Raw genomic sequence first — 18,467 nt, 5'->3', positions numbered from 1 at the left:
AAAACACAGCTTGGTGTCCCTGGGCCCTCGTCCTTCCTCCACCCATCCACCAATAGCTGTTCCCACGGGGCCGTTAACATCCTATTGACCCTGCTCACTCATTATCAGATCAGCATGAAACACACTGGGGCACTTTAACCCACTAGGTATACACGCACACACACACACACACACACACACACACACACACACACACACACACACACACACACACACACACACACACACACACACACACACACACACACACACACACACACACACTGGTTGCAGATTACTCTGCTCTCAGAACAGTATTTTTGCCCGTTGCTTTAAACCCACAGGAGTGCACTAAGCTAGCTCCAGCGATCACTCCTCAGTGTTGTTGTGTTACGACAGAGTGCTTCACCAGGAGCTCAGCGCCCACTGGTACGTCTCCTCCACAGATGCTGGCGAGTCCCACGGGACAGCCACGGCTTCCAAGCATCCCCCCGCTGATTGTCAGTAAACGTGTTGACATAAATGTAGCGTGGCTACTAATGAGCTGCCAACCAACCACCACTGTCAGACCTGTCAATATGAGACGGAGGCTGATTTTAGCTCATTACGCTAAGATGTCTAACAATAGATTAAAGCATAAAGATCACAGCATTCTACTCATTTGAAGGCCAAATCATCAGCCGGGAACATATCTCACAGACATTAGAATGCAGTGTGGACACGTGTAGTCTGTGACGGCCCCTTCCAGCAATTGAAATTCATGACAGGTCCGAGGTAGTGTGATACTCATGTAGGCACAAAGCCTGCACATCTAATGTTTATTGATAGCAAAGCCTACACAGGCTGTTATAATTTCAAGGCAGTATGGGAAGGCTTAGTTTCTGTGTGTGTGTGTGTGTGTGTGTGTGTGTGTGTGTGTGTGTGTGTGCGTGTGTGTACGTGTACACGGCCTCAGTGTTTGTTTATGTCACACAAAAAACAGATTAGCGAAAACACTGAGGTAAAATAAGCAGCCTGACCTTGCTCTGAAACTGAAAGGCAATCCTCTGAATGATCCGCGGGTCAGTAGCTTTGTCCTTCAGACAGTTAAAGTCTACCCCCCCCACCCCCTGCCTGTCTCACTGTTTCCTCCTCTATCCGTCTCTCTCGCTCTCTCTCTTTCTTCTATGGTAATTGCATTCACATTAAATCCCTCGTTTTCTACACCTTCTGTAAAACTTATTCTCCTCTATTCTCTTTTTCTGAAAAAATGCCTGTCTTAATGTGGTGCACGCACACACACACACACACACACACACACACACACACACACACACACACACACACACACACACACACACACACACGCACACACACACACACACACACACACACACACATATGCATTCAGAACTCTTCATATGCATGTCATCTTTTCATGTCTGGTCTTTGAACACGGCTGTTTGTGTTATTTCAAGACGTGATTGTTCCTCATGACAAGCCATGATGGCACTGATGTGTCTGATCTGCCGCTGCGCCTCAAAGGCAGACGAGCAAGATGCAAAGACTGCAGCAGATACTACCAGCCATATTAAAGACTTCCCCCGCACAGTCTTTGAGCTGTGAAATGTTTGACGCCTTAAAGAGCGTAGCCAAAGTGGGTTGCCAGGTGAGCAACTGGCAACCCCCACCCCCCCACCCCCATCCCTTCATGTATAGGATGCCTCAAGTCTTGCTGCATTCTTCTGGAAATTGCAATTGTGTCAGCAAGTTCCAGATGTCAGTTATGCAATGTCTAATTACAGCAAGGAGAGTGGCTTATTGTGTTCCTTGTTGTTTGTGTGCACATATGCATATTGAGATGTCCGCTCATTGAGGTTTATCTTTAAAATGGACATGCTTGTATTCATATTAAATATGCTGGCCCTTACTTTTATATTGGAATTTGTTTGAATGTGCACGTGTGTGCACTGCAAATCTTACACAATTTATTGCCTCGTCTCACCGGTTAGTTTACATTTGAAAGATTTTTACCCTGTAACTTGCTGCTGCAACACAACACATTCAATAACTAGATTGAAACCCACAGGTTCTACAATGCAAGACGTTATCACAGAAGCTGGGAAAGGGGTTACACGGTAAATGAACATTAGCGTGCCTTTCTGTAGCTTATCTGTGTCATGTTATAAAGCCTAATAGAGATGGACAGATAGATTGCCTTTTTTTTTAATAAATAGCCCAGTGGTATGTCAACAATCGCATGTATGTGAATTCATTGTACTGTACTCTGCACCATCCCCCAACTGTTTACAAATGTCTTTGTTTTTTCGATGCACCTATTGTATTGGAATATATCTGTTTATCTATATATAAAGATGGTTGATGCTTCTCCACTCCCGCGGACTGTACAAAAGTAAGGCTAAAACATCCCAGTAGATGCTAGTTTGCACCCGCTGGACGTGTCATAGGTCAACGCCAACACAGATATACTTTACAGGCGTCAACACTTCAACACTGGTTCTGTCTGTTATCTGCGGACTGAGTGATGGAGTATATAGCGACACTTTCTACCATGAAAAATCAGCAATAAAGGCTTCTAAACCAAAAACTACACAACTGGACATGTTCTAGCAGGACTGTGATCCAAAACTGGGGCAATACTAACAACAGCTGCAAGAATGTTGCACTTGAAATTAAAAATTAACCCTAATAACCCTATAACCCTAAATTGTGTTGAGATTTGTTGTTTGCTATAAAAGAATACCAGATTCTTATATGTAGCTTTTCAAAACATATTTCCAATAGTTGGAAACTGACACCAATGACTTTATTGCAGATTAATTTAGTGACCCCTACTCCCCCTCCGTCTTTGTCCCAGCCTGGCATGGTTTCCTTCTCTAACCGTGACCTTTTGCTGTGTCAGGTCTGCCTCCTGCCCACAAGAATAGCCCTGCATGGACTGCATCCATCACATTGAAATGCATAAAACAAAAAACTGACAACATAGAGCAGGCATGTGCTGCTGCATGAGGCATTTGTTGAGCAGGAAATCATATTCAATAGAGAAACAAAGCTGTTGTCCCTGTAGGTTTCTTCAAACATAGTTAAAGCGATGGGTTGATCAACGACGTGTCAGCGTGGTTATAAATACAGCTGCGTGTGCTGTTATGTTAAAAAAGGCTATTGTGTTATTAGAGCACACTGACCCCCCCTCCCTCCCGGCCAACCCCCACCACCTCTACCACTGCCACAGAATGACGGATCGATTGAAGAGTGACAGCAGTGAGGAAATAGAGAGACATTCAGGATTTACATCGTCCTCTGACACTCTCATATAAACGCCCTCCAATGATAAAGAGACTACACTCTGACAAGGACACCAGTCCTCGTTTAGCTGCTCACAAGTTAAAAGATTTGCCATCTCCCCTCCCTTGTTCACTCTCTTTCTCTCTGTCTCGCTCTCTTTTAGCAGATTTCAGTGCAAAGCATATAACCTTTGTGAATTATTTAGTTTATTGACCTCTGCGGGGATTTAATATGAAGGTCGTTTCCTGCTGGCAGAGCGAGCGCCGGCGGGGTCCTCAGGTGACACGGCCAAGGTCGCCCGTCTCCCTCCAGTTAATAATATATTTGTCACACGCAGTGTGTTAGCCCCCGACACAGCGCTACTGCCTTCCACTTGATTAGTGCAACCAATAAGGACTGCCAAAGATAATAAAGTAGACATTGGCTTAAGGAGATGTGTCAAATGTCCACAGCATCTCTCTCTATCTCTCCCCACACAGATACTCAGTGCGCGGACACACACACACACACACACACACACACACACACACACACGCACACACACACACACACACACAAAGACACACACACACATTCACACCCTCTCTTTCCCTCCTCCTCCTCCTCCTCTCTGTTCTTGTTTTATTGTTTCCTAGATGAAGGTTAAAGGGAGATGCTGAACAGACAGAACAGCCTGAGGGCCGTCGAGGGCCTGGCTTCCTGGCTGCGGCAGGCGTTGCTGTGGGTACCAGCAGCCAACCTCTGCACCCCTTCCATTCCGTTGGTGTGTCAGAGGGGCAAGAGTGTGAGTCGGCCAGAGCCACGGGGGCAAGTGGGTTACAGCATCTGATGTACATGGGGGGCAGTCAAGAGCTGCTGGTCCCTGACTATGCCTGTCACTGATAATAATCACAGAGAGCTATGTAGCCTTATTAGCACTGCCGTTTGGCTGAGACAAAATGGCGCCCCATAGGTGAAACTCAGGTGAATTATGGCGAGGGGAAGGAAAGCTTTACAGTAGGGGTAGCAAATATATTCTGGCAGCGCGCTGTAATGAAGTTGGTTGAGTCTGTGAGGATATAGAGCAGGGGGTTTAAATCTTCAAAGGGTGAACAAGCCTTAAGTGCAACATTATTGATTTGATTGTATGAGTGGGGATAATAGAGAACACAGGAGGCCCAGCAATGATGGGCAGATGATGGTCGTGGAAAAGGTGCTGCAGTCAAAGCTGAGCCGCAGCGTTTCTTCTGTTTTTCCCTTTCCTGGAAGAGTTTGCATCTGGAGGTCACTGCAAGGTTAGTCTGGCAGACACCTGTGAGTGACTGGAGATAACAAGTGTCAATGTTATCAGATGGGTATTACAGATGCTGTCTATATTATGCATATACAGTCACATACAGTCTGTCTGACTATTTTGAGGACCAGTTGTGCTATAAAGTTCAATAGCATGCCACTGCAGAGCTCCAGGCTCGGTCCCACTTCAGGCTCTGTTGGTCCCCAACACCAGGAATATCACCATTCTCCATCAAAACGAAAGACACCGGACTTTGATAATGACTTGAAGTAGGGTGGGTTCATGGGAGTTGTAATCGTTATTGCCAATGACAATCTATCCAATGTGACTCGGGCAAAAATAATGTTCACCGATGAGAATTTAATAAAGTTTTATTCACGTTACGTTTCATAACGTTTGTTCAATTTATGTAATTTCATTCTTATGAAATAGTGTTATGTCTTTGTGGTGGTAACCAGTGTAACATGAAAGCAAGGGGGAATTATCAAGCATCGTTATTGCCAGATGACTGATGACTGACTGAACTTTGCGTTTTCTTTAACCAATGTAGCTAAAAGCATGGTGGAATTAGCAAGCTCACTAGCCAGTCCTCCATCTCTGGACCTGCCATCAGCTCTCATCCCAGCAACTGATGGGCGGAGAGACTTACCATAAGATGTGTCGATTGCCCATACAGATAACGTTACTGTGGCTAACATGACTGTGGCTAAATTTATATGGCTTGGCCAATCATGGCGTAGCCCAGTGTTGTTATCCATGGTCAAAACAATCATACAAAAAATAACTTTATGAACATTTTTATGTTGTTGTAACGGTTAACGTCATAATATTACATTGTATCACATACATGGCACTGTATAAGTATTATAAGCTAAGCCACACAACCTCCACCAATAACATCAAGAGAAACAATAAAACCATACAACCTCAGAAAAAATTAAGCAGCATGCTGTATATCATGGTGTAATGTGGCTAACGCAAGTATTTAGATTACGTTAGCAATCTCACCATATTTTGTGGGAGAGAGGGTGCTGCTAATGTTAGCTATGTTACACAATGATTAACGTCACATTACCTAACTTCATGAGTTACAGTTCTATCAAAGTTTAAGGTTCTATTTTGGACCTTGGCATTTTTGGCTTATTCAGACTAATGAACTTAAGCATGCTGTCACTGTTTGGCTCTGTGTCCAGAGGTTTTCAAATTTTTTGTTCAGACTGGACTGAGTTAAAGACTTTCTTGCTGTTTCTTTGCGTTTTCTATATAAGTTTCTATCTGTTTCCTCAGTTATATCTACATGAATTACATGTAGGGGTTTTCAATTCAATTTTGAGAAAAAAATTCCTTGTTTCATTCATTGTTATTTTGTGTTTCCTGTTGTATTTTTATATAAGCACCTCATGTACTTCCTGTTTTGTCGGTTATCCATCCTTGGTGATTATTGTCTGCCCTGCCCAAACTAGCTTTACCTGTCCTTTGTAAACCATACCGTCACCTGACTCTCCCTTCAGACACTCACTAATCATACCAGCCCTTTATTTTTGTTGGCAGTTCATCTTTATTGATGTTGGAGTTTGCCTGTTACCAGCTCTACCTGTCTGTTTTATACTCTGTACCAGTAAGCCTTTGTTTATTAAATTATTTAACTGCTCCAGTCTGCTTTCGCCTGCATTTGGGTCCTCCTGATGCCTGTTCTCCCAATCATGACACATGCCATCGTGTCCTGATCTTCTCCTTCCTGGTGTACAGAGTGAACAAAGCAGCGAAGGCTGTGGCTGCCCTTCTAAGGTCATGTGTCGTTGCCTTCTCCAGGCTCGGGTCCAGAAAGGGTCAGATGAAGGAAGTGAGCTGAGCGTGAAGCTCTGCAGCTAGACCCTTCTCATTAAGTCTGTATTTCTCTCAGAAAACAGAAGCTGGCCCATAAGGCCATCTCAGGGTCTACTCACACTTGGCCCAGATGATCCGAGCCTGCTTAGAGTGATGCATGATATTTGTTATAAACGTTTTCTTTTACTTCTGTTTTTAGGGGAAAGGGGGGGATTTTTCTGTCGTCTATTGTGTATTTAAATGTTAATTTTAATAATGATACATAGAGTTAAGAAAATATGTTCTCCCTGTCATTTCGATAAGGCCAATTTTAAAACCCCAACCATTGGAGGGGAATATGTAGGGAGCGCTATCATGGCAGTAAATAGATTAAAATTCTTATTTTTAGCAACTACAGTTTTTGACCAAATAAAAACAAAATTAAGGCAAAACCAAATATGTCAAACAGACACAAAGAATGAATGTATATAGTGATTGATCTTCCTTTCTAAAAACGTCACTTTAACAGTAAATGTGTTGGTTACTGATCAGCAAAGTGTTAGCACAGGCACAATTTCAGTGATGTTCCTCAGGTAATGCCAACAGAAACAAACAGCCACCAGAGTTTGTGCTTCATTGGAGTTTCCTGAATATCAAAAGACAAACACAAAGCTCCTTTGAAATCATCACATGTAAGAGTGTGTTAGTGGGCTCTGATGAAGCTGATGTCATCCCAAATTAAACAGTGGAGAGAAAGTCAAGATGGGAGGTGAAATCTGCCAGAGCATTAGCATGATCTATGATTGGACTGGTGGAAGGACACAGTACATTTTCACAGAATGAATAGATTTGTTGAGTCTATTAATGACCTTCTATTCTAGACCTTTTTCCCTATTATCTGAACTGCACAGCGCCATCCATAACTCAGCCGATTCCTATCTTATAAATCATTGTTCCTATCCCCATCTATGCTCTATCATGACAATTAGGCTCAATGCTAGGATTCGTGTTTGCTAAATCCAGATTAACTCATCTCACCTCTGTATCTATAGAACATATGAGGAGGATTAATGGATACAATGCGCTCCATTATATTTGAGACTGTCTTGTGTCAGAAGGAATTAACATTAGAGAGACCTTAATCGCTGCAGTTAGTCCTAATTGTAAAGGTTGACACTTTTTTTAATCTCGACATTATAAAGAATTAACTTCCTTTTTACAAGTATTACTCCAGCCATGCTAAACACAACACTAACAGGCCGATATACTGGATAAAATGTCTGTGAGCATGTTGCTTGCAGATTTAACTTTGTGTTTATGTAAAGATAATGGCACCCTCCTTTGGGGATCTCTCCTGCAGGGCCCCCCAGGCATCCCACTGGAGAGGTCACCAGTGCAGACACTTATTGGCCTATTCATTAAGGCGGACTGGGGCAGAAGTCTAGGGTAAGGTCTCCACTTCCAAAGTAACTCAGCGGCTCAGAGCTCATTTGCAACCAGACAAGCCTATTGTAACAGCAAATAAAACAATATTGATTTTGCAAGTGGCAACGGGGCTGTGCATCTTATTGATCAGGATCAAGCACTTATCACTCTCCAGACCCAGAGTGTGCCAATGTTAAGCGCAGGTCTCAGGTCTTAATTACGGCGGTGGCCTTTACATGGTTCCTTGCCTAATGATGTTCCAATAACAGCGCTGCGTTTGACCTTCCCTATCAGCGAGGCAGACAGAGGTGCTGTTCCTCTTACATAGGATACAATTTTACTTTTCAATAATTTTATAAACAGAACTGACCTGTGTTTGACCTATATGTTGCATACTCTTGTTATTTAATATTTTAGGCCTCTCCTCTGTGTCATATCCACTTACACTGTTTAGCTCAATCACTCTGTCAGTAGAGATCTATAGATACCTGTGAGCACACGAGGTGTCAGGATGACCTTGTGCACAAAGGGACTCCTGTGTCAAAGGAAGATTACAGTTTGTACGTCACATGTTTGACACTGCATTATCTGCTGAAGAGCTGCTGTGCAAGGCACTTAACACCTGTGGGGGGAAGTACGTTTATTCAAGTATTGGACTGAAGTACAGTTGCTACTAAAATATGCTATTCATACTTGTACTCCACTACAATTCAGAGACAAATATTTTACTTTGACTCTGATCCACTTAGCTACAATTTGCCCCACCATGACTTGCTACAATGTTAAAGTGCTACGTTTGTGTTAAAAATAATGAATGATGTAACAGTTTGAATGTAGGACTTTTTTACAGGGTGGCAATGCTACTTTTAAAAAAACATTTTTATTTATTTTTTGCTCTTTTGTTAACTTTATTGAAACAAATTTACCTCGCTACTTCCAGTCAGTCCCTATATGTTACACTCTTAAACACACACACACACACACGCACACACACACACACACATACACACACAGGCAGATAATGTGCCTATTACACTTCTGTCCTTACTACAAGCCTGTCCCAAAGGGTTGGAAGATGCCGATTTCCGATTACAAGTGAACGCAGCATAACCGTTAGCAATGATCTGGGCCGGCAGACGAAGCGCTGTCAGCAGCGTCACTATCATGGCGACTTATTTACATCTAGAGAGGGAATGTCTCCACAGACACGGATATTAGAATACTCAACAATAAAGGCAACAAGTGATTTCATTAGTGGGTCATGTGATCAATCACCATTGTTTTTTACTCACTATTTGATAGAAATTAACTTAAAAGGCAAATAAATAGATGAAAATCTTACAGAGTACAACTTTAATGTGGCTCAGAACCCAAATATAAGATAAATGCTTGAATATTCACATTACAGCCAACAGGTCCCATAGAAAATGTAATTTAAAAAGTGATTGTAAGTATGCACTTTAATTCTTAAGAAGCTAAATCATCTCCTAAAACAGCTGACTATTGTGCTTTTTAGCTTAGAAACCCAAACAGCAGTAAATGTTGTATTTGTTGGGGACTATTTTCAGCTGTGGATTAATACACATTTGGTGCTCTAGCGTGTATTTACAACAGCAGGACGGTGTTTGTCGGACTGAGTCAAAATAAACTATAGAGTGTGTGTTTATGGTAATGAAGGAACATGTCACCCAGAGCAACAGTGTGGCTCAGCGATGTGTTTTTAATGGAGCTCTATGGCACAGAGGGAGAAGATATCAGCCTTTGACAGACAACAGTTTATTGGTAAGATCACGTTTTTCAAGTTGTGCATCTGTCCCTCTCTCATGAACATGATATCTCAGGAACACCTTGATGGGATTTCTTCAAATATGACACAAACATCCACTCGGACTCAAGGATGTGAACAAAAGTGAATAAACTTTCCATCAGTCCTCTGTAAAAGTAGTCTCTAAATGAAGATATGTTTCTCACTGGAAATAATTCACTGAAATCATACATGGCAATATAGTGACAACCTTTTTCCTCTATAAATGGCTGAACAGTGCTGCTGTGTGAATTTAACTGTGAGTATTTATGCATTTACAAGAGAAATCAAGTTGTTTGTATGCCGTGGTTATCATCTCGTCTCGTTAGACGCTCTAACAGGAGGCCCTGTGACTCATCTCACTTAAGTTCAACTCCACCTCTTTAAGTCTGCTGTGGCTGAAGCCTGTGCATATATATGATCACCCCCCACAAACATTATGATGAAAATAAAATGCAATTATCCTTTAATAGACACTTTAAGCCATTATACATACAAACTCACTGTGGCGTAGGGTAATGAAATTCACCTTTTGCATATGCATTTATGTTATCAGCCTTGGAGGTAAAGAAGTATATTTTTGATTCTCGGGGATGTCATGCTGTCTGAAAGATGCACTGCATTATAGAATAAAATAAACCATTCAGAAACTCATGAATATATTTACTCAGCCCCACCAGGTCAACAAACCTTGATAAGACCATGAAAGAAACAAACATACTGCGTGCACAGGCAACCATAATGTGCTGTGAGCAGATTATATTCCTAATAAGGTGATGTATTAGACATGGTTAAGATGTTCTTAAAGCCGTATTCAATGTGACAGTGATGGGTTTTCACAAGTACAGCTCCGTTTTTTTTCTGAATGCCTCAACATGTTTGGATAGGAAAAGATTTGGCCTCTCTCTGTAAAGGCTTTATAAAACAGTCCTCCCTGAATGTCTCAGGGATCTCCGTTGTAGATTAGCGGGCTAAGATGGAGCATTGCCACTCAAGGTTCTGCTGTCAATCGTTGAATCTCAGTACTACTAGGTCAATCGATGGTTCCTCTGCTCTCTCTCTCCCTCCTTCTTTTTTCCTCTTCCTCTCCCTCTCTTTTCAGTGATCTTCTCAGATCAGTGGAGGAGGGAGAAAAATCAATGGAGTAAAGTAATCACTTGGCGGAAGATACAGCGAAGGCCCGAGGCCCGCCCAGCTACCTGAGTTCCATTTCACGCATCAGCAGCTGCAACACAAACACACAGCACTAGCCTGTACTGCCATCTTAAGCAACATGAGCAGCCTGACGCGCCATACCCCTTGTGACCTATTCCTCCCCAGAGGAAACTCACAGATTGCACTGCAGCACACGGGCACTGTCTACCAAAAAGCCAGCTATTGATCTGCAGTCCTACACACTCAGGCTCTGACAGTGCTAGCCATACCACATTTCCAAATTGCAAAGTGGCCAAAATTTGCCTCCCTGCCCCTGACATCATCGGCTAAAGTGTACGGAGACAATGTCATGACAGGCCCATAGTTTTACAGCTCCACTTCTACAAAAAGCTGCAATGAACCATTTAATAAATAAAACAAAATGGCCCCATTTGAATTGAGTCACTCACCATCAAGCTGAGGAGTCTTTGGCATGTTGCTGCAAAGCCAGTTAAACTTTTATCCCTTTTGATGAATATTTCTTCCACTAACTGATACAAATTATTCAACCTCTGACCCTGCTCTCTCTGGCTAACATTTGGAGCAGCTTTCACCGTATGCTTGCTATTACCTTTGGCTGGCTTGAGAGGAGAGTGGGTGGAGGGTCACAGTGGGTGGCAGGGAGAAGGAGCCATGGGTGGGTATTTGTTTAACAATTCTAAAATGCAAATGATTGTGTACACTGAAGAGCTGCTGTACTAACAAAGGACCTAAGGGAGAGGTCAGCAGTGTTTCACAAGGGTCAGGCAAAGGAGAGATGGTCGCCGCATTAAATCCTAACCAGACAGATTCCAGCATGTCCCCTGGTCTCAGCACCCATGTTGTTTATGTATGGGGTCAATATGAGCCCGTCATTTCTGGTGAGGTTATCCATTTTAGCTGCCCTTGTTCTGCTTTAGTAGCTTTATTAGTTTGCATAAGAGCAGAGGGTGCTGCAGCTGTGAACTATGAAGTACACAAGGTTATGTTTTGGAAGAGAGTCAACTTTAATATACTTATCAGACATGGTAAAATATTGCTTTGAGGAATAACATAAATATGCAATAGCTGATCTAAGAAGTGGGATGAAAAAGGGCATTTAAGATAATCCAAATCAAATTCAAATACGGAATTTGAATGACAAAAAAAACAAACAAATCTAAGAGGAACTAAAGAGTATTTGTTGTGTGAGAACACAAGTGAACAATTACTCTCTTTATGTATTAAAACAGCATGCCAGAGTCCAGCTTTAATGTTTATTTGGAGGATAAGTCTGGTGATATTCTATATTTTTGTTATTATCAACAAATCTTATGAAAAGAGCAAGACCAAGTGTTCCAAAGGCTTATACTGTATATCTTATCCCTCTGTGCCATAGCGCCATTATTTTCCAAAAACTATTAAAAACTTGGTTGCACTACAATATGTCTTTAACATGAACAGGGGCTTTGTAGTTTATTTAAGGATGATCCCACATACACTGTCTCACTGCCTTAAAGTGAAATTCGGGCGGAAAGAGGTAGCGTAAAAGTCTAAGGGCCTGATCACACTATCCTTTTGGCCGCGGCCAAAACCGGTTTTTCAGCTAAAGTCTAGTACCTTTAAGTAGTGTGAGCGCACCCGCTCCGCGCTCAACTGGGGCCAGCTGGGCCGCCACGGCCCGCTTGAAAGAGGTGGGCTTTAGCGGAGCCGTTTGCACATGTACGAGCACGAGCGTGCGCACGTGTACGCGCACGAGCACGAGCCCTACGGCAGTAGCGTTATGTCCGCCTGTTCGGACATGTAAATAGAAGGACGGACCATGCGCGGACATTTAACAACAACAACAATGGCGGTGAAAGGTTCATGTTGGTGTGATGCGGAGGTGGAGTGTCTACTGCAGATTTGGTCGGATGAAAATATTCAAAAACAGTCGACAAGACGCACAAAAACTCCGAGGTCTATGGAAAGATTTGTAAACAAAGCCACACACACGCGATCAATGCGTGTGACGTGTTACGGCTTGAAGGCGTATGGACAGCAAGAAGCATTGGCCGAGGCCCTGGTAGTGTGAGTACAAACGGGGCTGGGGCGCGGGGGGGAGAGGGACGGGGGACAAGTACCCTAAAGTCCGGGTCTCGGTCCGGGAGGATAGTGTGAGCGCGCCCTAAGTTTACAATCATCCCATTCTCTTTCGGAAAATTCACTCAGCATATAAGCCATTGAGACCATTATTTTCGTGTAACAACTATCAACAGAGAAATCCCAGAGAGTCGCCAACAGCCGAATGCAGCCAAATGCAGCCGAATGCAGCAAACACTGATTAGTTGGGGCAGTAAGGTGTAGGCATTAAAACGTCTTTTTTAACCAAACTTCTGCAGTAGCATGAGAAGAGTCCCTACAAATAAAACAAGTGAACCCAGAGTTTATCAAAAGAGCGGTTTGAAAGACTTACCTACTTGCCCCGCACAGTAGCGACAAACTAATACATTAGCCTATTGGTTTCGGTCTTTTTGTGTAATTTGCTGACAATGACAACTTGTCAGGCCTGCACTCATGCAAGCTATATGCTAACATAAGCATGCTATCACGCTCACAGTGACATTGCTAGCATACTGATGCTTGGTGTAATGTTTAAACATAAGAAGTGCAGTGCATCTTTGGAGTGAAACCGGTTTTGACCCAAAAATCCTACAACAGGGAAATTATATTGTCAGCACTCACGTGTAATTATAAAGTGCTTAAAATATGCACAGAAAATAATTTTGAAACCCTACCATTTTTCCATTTATATAACTCATTTATTTTTGCATTTTAATGTTTTATACCGCTTTTAATTGTTTTATATTGTGCTTAAAATATTTTTATTATTGTTTTAAATTGTCCTTAAATTGTTTTCTGCATCAAAAGAGTTGCACTCTAATTTCGTTGTATGTAATACAATGATAATAAAGGCTACTCTATTCTATTCTAATCTATTCAAATTGCGGAAATAGTGGGTTTGCATTGATATTTGAATTGTCAGTGGTTAATTTCATTCACGATATAGTCCATTCCCTGTGTCGTTCATTATTTAATAAACACTATAAAAGGAAAAGTGAGTGAATGACTGAGGGAACGATTTCGAACACAGCTAATGTTTTTACTGCTGCTGTGCATATTAAGTTTTATATACTTACATGCGAGTGCTGATGGCTTCTTTTACTCCTCTTTCAAACCAGCTGTCCTCTCTGTCCAGGATGTGGACATTATTGTCATCAACAATGTTTGTTGAAGATCCTCCTGAGTTTCTCTGATACCCCAGCCACATATGGAATGACTATGTTGTTTCTCTTGTTTTCTTTTTCAACCACTTTGGTTTTCTTTCTGGAAGTAGCTGCCATTTTCACAAAGGTCCAGCTGGGGTAGCCACAAGTTGTGAGGGCGCCTCTCAGGTACTTGCGTTCTTCCCCTTGGGCCTGTGGGCTGGTGGGTACGTTACTCCTTTGAAGGAGTTCAAAGCCTTGTCCTCTACCTCCTTCATGTATAGATTTGCCACATTAGGGGATACTGGTGAACACAGCCATGTTTTTGTCTGTAAAATGTGCCATTGAACTGGGAATATGTGGTGTTCAGGCACAAATCCAGAAGTTGGCAAATTTGGTCTGGTTTGAGATTTGTTCGGTTGCGTAAGGAGTTGTCCTGTGTGAGCAGCTCCCTTACTGCGGCCAGAGCCTCCATGGTTGGAATACAGGTGAACAAGGAAGTCACATTGTAGGATACCATGGTTTCATCTGTATCCACTTACATCTCAAGGAGAAAGTCCACTCATTTGATGGCAACAATGTCCACATCCTGGACAGAGAGGACAGCTGGTTTGAAAGAGGAGGAAAAGAAGCCATCTATGCAGAAGTAGAGAAACCATCGCTAAACAGAGGAGGAGGTCTGAGACACCACTTATCTCCAATTTACAATGCAGCCATCAGAATCAGAATAAAAAAACCTTTAATGTCCCGCAGACAGGGAAATTTGTTTGTCACAGCAGCAACAGAATATTACAAAGCATTTCATCCCTTTAGGAGATTCAACAAAACTAACATCAGAAGTACAACTGTTCACAAATGGCCTCCTGTAACTCCAACGACTGTCGTTCAGACTCATTAGAGCACTTACAAAGTCCAAACCAACTTCCCATTCCTCGAATGATGGTCGTTGGCACTTGGAGCACAAAGGGTTCCAGTGACATCATCGGCCTTGTGAGAGGTTAAATACCTGGATCTCCACACCAGATAGTTGGACCAGTCCCAGCCTGGTCAGATGCGTATATGAACTGATGAAGTCTCTTGGATAAGAGGTGAAACGTCTTCCTGGACAAATAAACAAATCCAGTTGCTTTTGACTGAAATTGCTTTGGGGGTATGAAGTCCCTGTGACCAGAGACAGCTCTGTCCTTAATGCCACAGACTAATGCACATCTTGAACAGGTTCACTAATAAGGATTTTGATGGTATGTAGCCTTCATTAAACCTGTCATATATCAAAGCAGGACACCATCTGCTGTGATGTTTTTGTGAGTGTGTTTCGTCAACCCCCCCCCCCCCCCTCCAGCTTTGGCACCCCTTGGAAAATATTTCCCTTCCGTGAATTAACTTTAGAGAAGTCTCCAGCCTGCAGTGTCTCTAATAACCTCTTCCTGTTTGAAGGTTGAGAGCAGGTGTATTTATTGTCTGTATTCTCAGAGACACTCGGCTAAAAATTTCGCCAAAACATGCTTCAAGCATGTCAGGCAGTTTTGAGAGCAGCGTGGCCCTGCGCTACAGGAACATGGTCACCGTCAAGGCTGAGTCCCCAGGATGTTGACAGCGGAGAGATTACTCAGTGGCAAACTTCAGGCTTCTCCTTTAGCTTATAGGCAGAACATGTTCCTGAGTGGCGCAGGGTCACCCTGATCTCTGATGACTCTCCTCCTCCTGCTCTCTCCCTCCTTCTCCCTCTCCTTGTCTGTGTTTTTTTTGTGATGTTATCTTTTCACTCTCCTCCCACTCACTGCTGTTCCCTGAAGCTGTCTCGGGGATGAACGCCTCATTGTTTTTGTCCTTGCACCGCTTTCTAAAAAAGCGTTTCTGGATATGGATGTTGAGCAGCTTCACACTCTTTATGACCTTTTGGGTTTTTAATGAGGGGAGGTCATGTCTAGGCCAATTACACATAATGCAATTAATCATTTTACTTTGAATGTGTCCAAATTCAGTTTCATTCTTGAGGTGTATTATTAGAGACGGCGTGCTCTCTGTTCACAAGCTGTGTTGCATGTTCTGTTGCATGCTCTGCTTCTTTTCTCTCTTTGTAAAATGGAGACAGATAACCATGTTTATGCTTCTGACAGCTGAACTTGCTGCTCTGAACTCTCACAGGGAGTGTTTTGCGGGGAAAAGTTCAACTGTTCATCTTTTTCTTCTATTTTAACATACAAGTTATCTGGTACTGTACAAATATACGATGGCAATGTGCAGTATGTATGTCTTACAGAACACCATATTGTTTTTGACAACTGCCAAGTTACTAATCAGTTGCCTGCCAGTTGTTACATGTTGTCTGAAGCTGTCTAGCGCCACATGTTGAGGGTGCTATCCATCTGTTTACCCAGGTTGTGTCTGTTTATTTTTTATTCCGATCATGCACGGCACCAGGTTTCAAACAAATCAAATGCACCTTCAAGATGTCGTTTCTCTGCAGGAGGCTGAGTGATCGAGTAGCAGACGCGGTGCCTCCTCATGAGGGCTCTAAAATTGATGTGCCCTTTTGGCTCTAGTGAGGGTGACCTTAAAAAATCAGAAACACTCAGCGAGCGGCACAGCCACTGTCTCACTGCTGATCAATCTCAACCCTCCACTCAGCTCTCTGCCACGCTATTCAGACTCTGGAGCAGTCAAATACTGAGTGCTAATGTGCTTAAATTCTTGTTATATGCAGGAAAGTTGAGAGAATGCCACACAGCTGTGGAGTCAGGTAGTGCACGCTTTGTTGAATATGAGTGAGTGTCTTGTGCAAAACTAAATTATGTCAGATAGTGAGACAGCCCTGATGGAAAAAGAAAGCTATAAGAGAGGTTGTATGAAGTAGCAGATGGTCCCAGAAATGTGGCGGGCCTTGACGACGACTGACAAGCTACCAGTATCATCGAGTGTCTTCTCAGACTTGGTGAGTATGAATTCTTGGAAAAAAGTATCTTTTAAGCTCAAGGAAAGGATGCAATCAAATATTTTATCAGTGGTTGGCTCAGGAACAATTATTGCACTTTGGCTGGCTTTGTATTTAGTTATTTGATAATTACTGTTGTCCCTGGAGATTTCTCATTAGCGTGTTGACCTTGGGGAGGTGCACGCACCATTGACGTCTTAACTATAGACCGGAGCATGCTTGCATAATGCACATGCAGGGACACTCTGATCGCATTGTCCGCTGAGAGCCAACTGGAGCGGAAAAGGCAGTGGAAGTTCAGGAAGCGTGGATAAAAAACTGAATGTGATGAAGTGCTGCAAGGGCAAGACGTCTTCAACACCCCCCCCCCCCCCCCTCCCCACACACACACAAACCAGGATTTCAAATGCCAGGACACACATACATGCTCCCTGTAGCCCATTACCTCAACCTGCCTCTCCACCTCCCCCTGACCCTGTCATTCCCATCCTCCCCCCTCCGACTCATTACTCCCTCACCACCTATCTGCCACCGCTCTCCAGCCCTCCACCTGTTCTTTCCCCTCGTCTCGTTCATGCTCGCTCCCCGCAGGTCGGCTCTCTGTTGATGTCAAGGCAGGTAGCGTGGTGAGTAATTCTCCCAGTGATACCGGTCTCCTGACCTTTCATTGCACCTTAAGGAAAGAGGGATTTCTCTCCCTACTCACTTCTTCCTTGCTCCTCATCGGCCATGACGGCTCCCGGTGCATTCTGGGGCCTGGCCCTGGACTGGGAGATGGTTGGCAGGAGGGGGGGAGGGGGCTGCTGTCAGTACACAGAGTGTCAGGCCTGACCCCCCAGGTGGCTTACAGGCTGACAGCAGACAGACCTGCTATTTGTTGCCTGAAACACCTCTGAGGAAGATGTCAGGTGGCATCACAGCTGCACGTCACCTGCCCCCGAGGCCTCTCTATGCACTCCACCTTCACTTTTATGAACAACCTCCATCAAAACACTGTACAAGTGACATACATCACGTCCATTGCGTCCATACAGTTGCCACCAGCCTTTGAGCGATGCCCTTATTTGCTGTGTGATGGAAAACCTTTTCCCTCCTTAACTGCAGTATCATCACCCTAAAGACGAAGTGTGTTTGCAACTCCTTCCCAAATGGTGAAACAATCGTCCTCGCCACTTGACTGGAGTCATAATCCTGTGTTTCGTCTGAGCTTTCTTGACAGTCAGCACTGCGGTTCAGAGCGGGGGGAGGTTCCTGTGTTCTGTGGTTTGCCTTCAGAGGAAGGTGTTTCATTTCCACCCTGCCAGCATCATAACCGCTATAGAAAACACAAATCCAGTAAACACATTTGATAACACACCACCATATGGAATGAAGAGATGAGATGAGAAATGAAACATACAGAGGAGTACGGGGAGCATCAGCGACTTCAGTACAGTTCATACAGGGGTTAGTTAGAGGATTCAATAGATCTGAAGTGTAAGTCACCATAATAAGAAATTAACCAGGACTTGATTTGAGATCCTGTCTATGTCCTCCCCTCCTTCTTCCAGCCTTCAAAGCCTC

General features: G+C 43.4%; 1 protein-coding gene across 1 annotated transcript in view; it reads left to right on the top strand.

The window, feature by feature from the left end:
- Positions 1–3,916: 3,916 nt before the first annotated feature.
- The window catches only part of samsn1b (SAM domain, SH3 domain and nuclear localisation signals 1b), a gene marked incomplete at both ends in the record, with an annotated part of 42,411 nt that continues 27,860 nt past the window's right edge, over positions 3,917–18,467 (top strand). The window contains one exon of the mRNA XM_083926543.1: positions 3,917–4,048. Coding sequence (XP_083782669.1) covers positions 3,917–4,048 — 132 coding nt within the window. The remainder of the gene's footprint in view (positions 4,049–18,467) is intronic.

Source organism: Echiichthys vipera (assembly GCF_963691815.1).
Source record: "Echiichthys vipera genome assembly, chromosome: 14".
NCBI lineage: Eukaryota > Metazoa > Chordata > Actinopteri > Perciformes > Trachinidae > Echiichthys > Echiichthys vipera.
The sequence above is the reverse complement of the archived record's forward strand: the minus strand, read 5'-3'. Positions and strand labels throughout refer to the sequence as shown.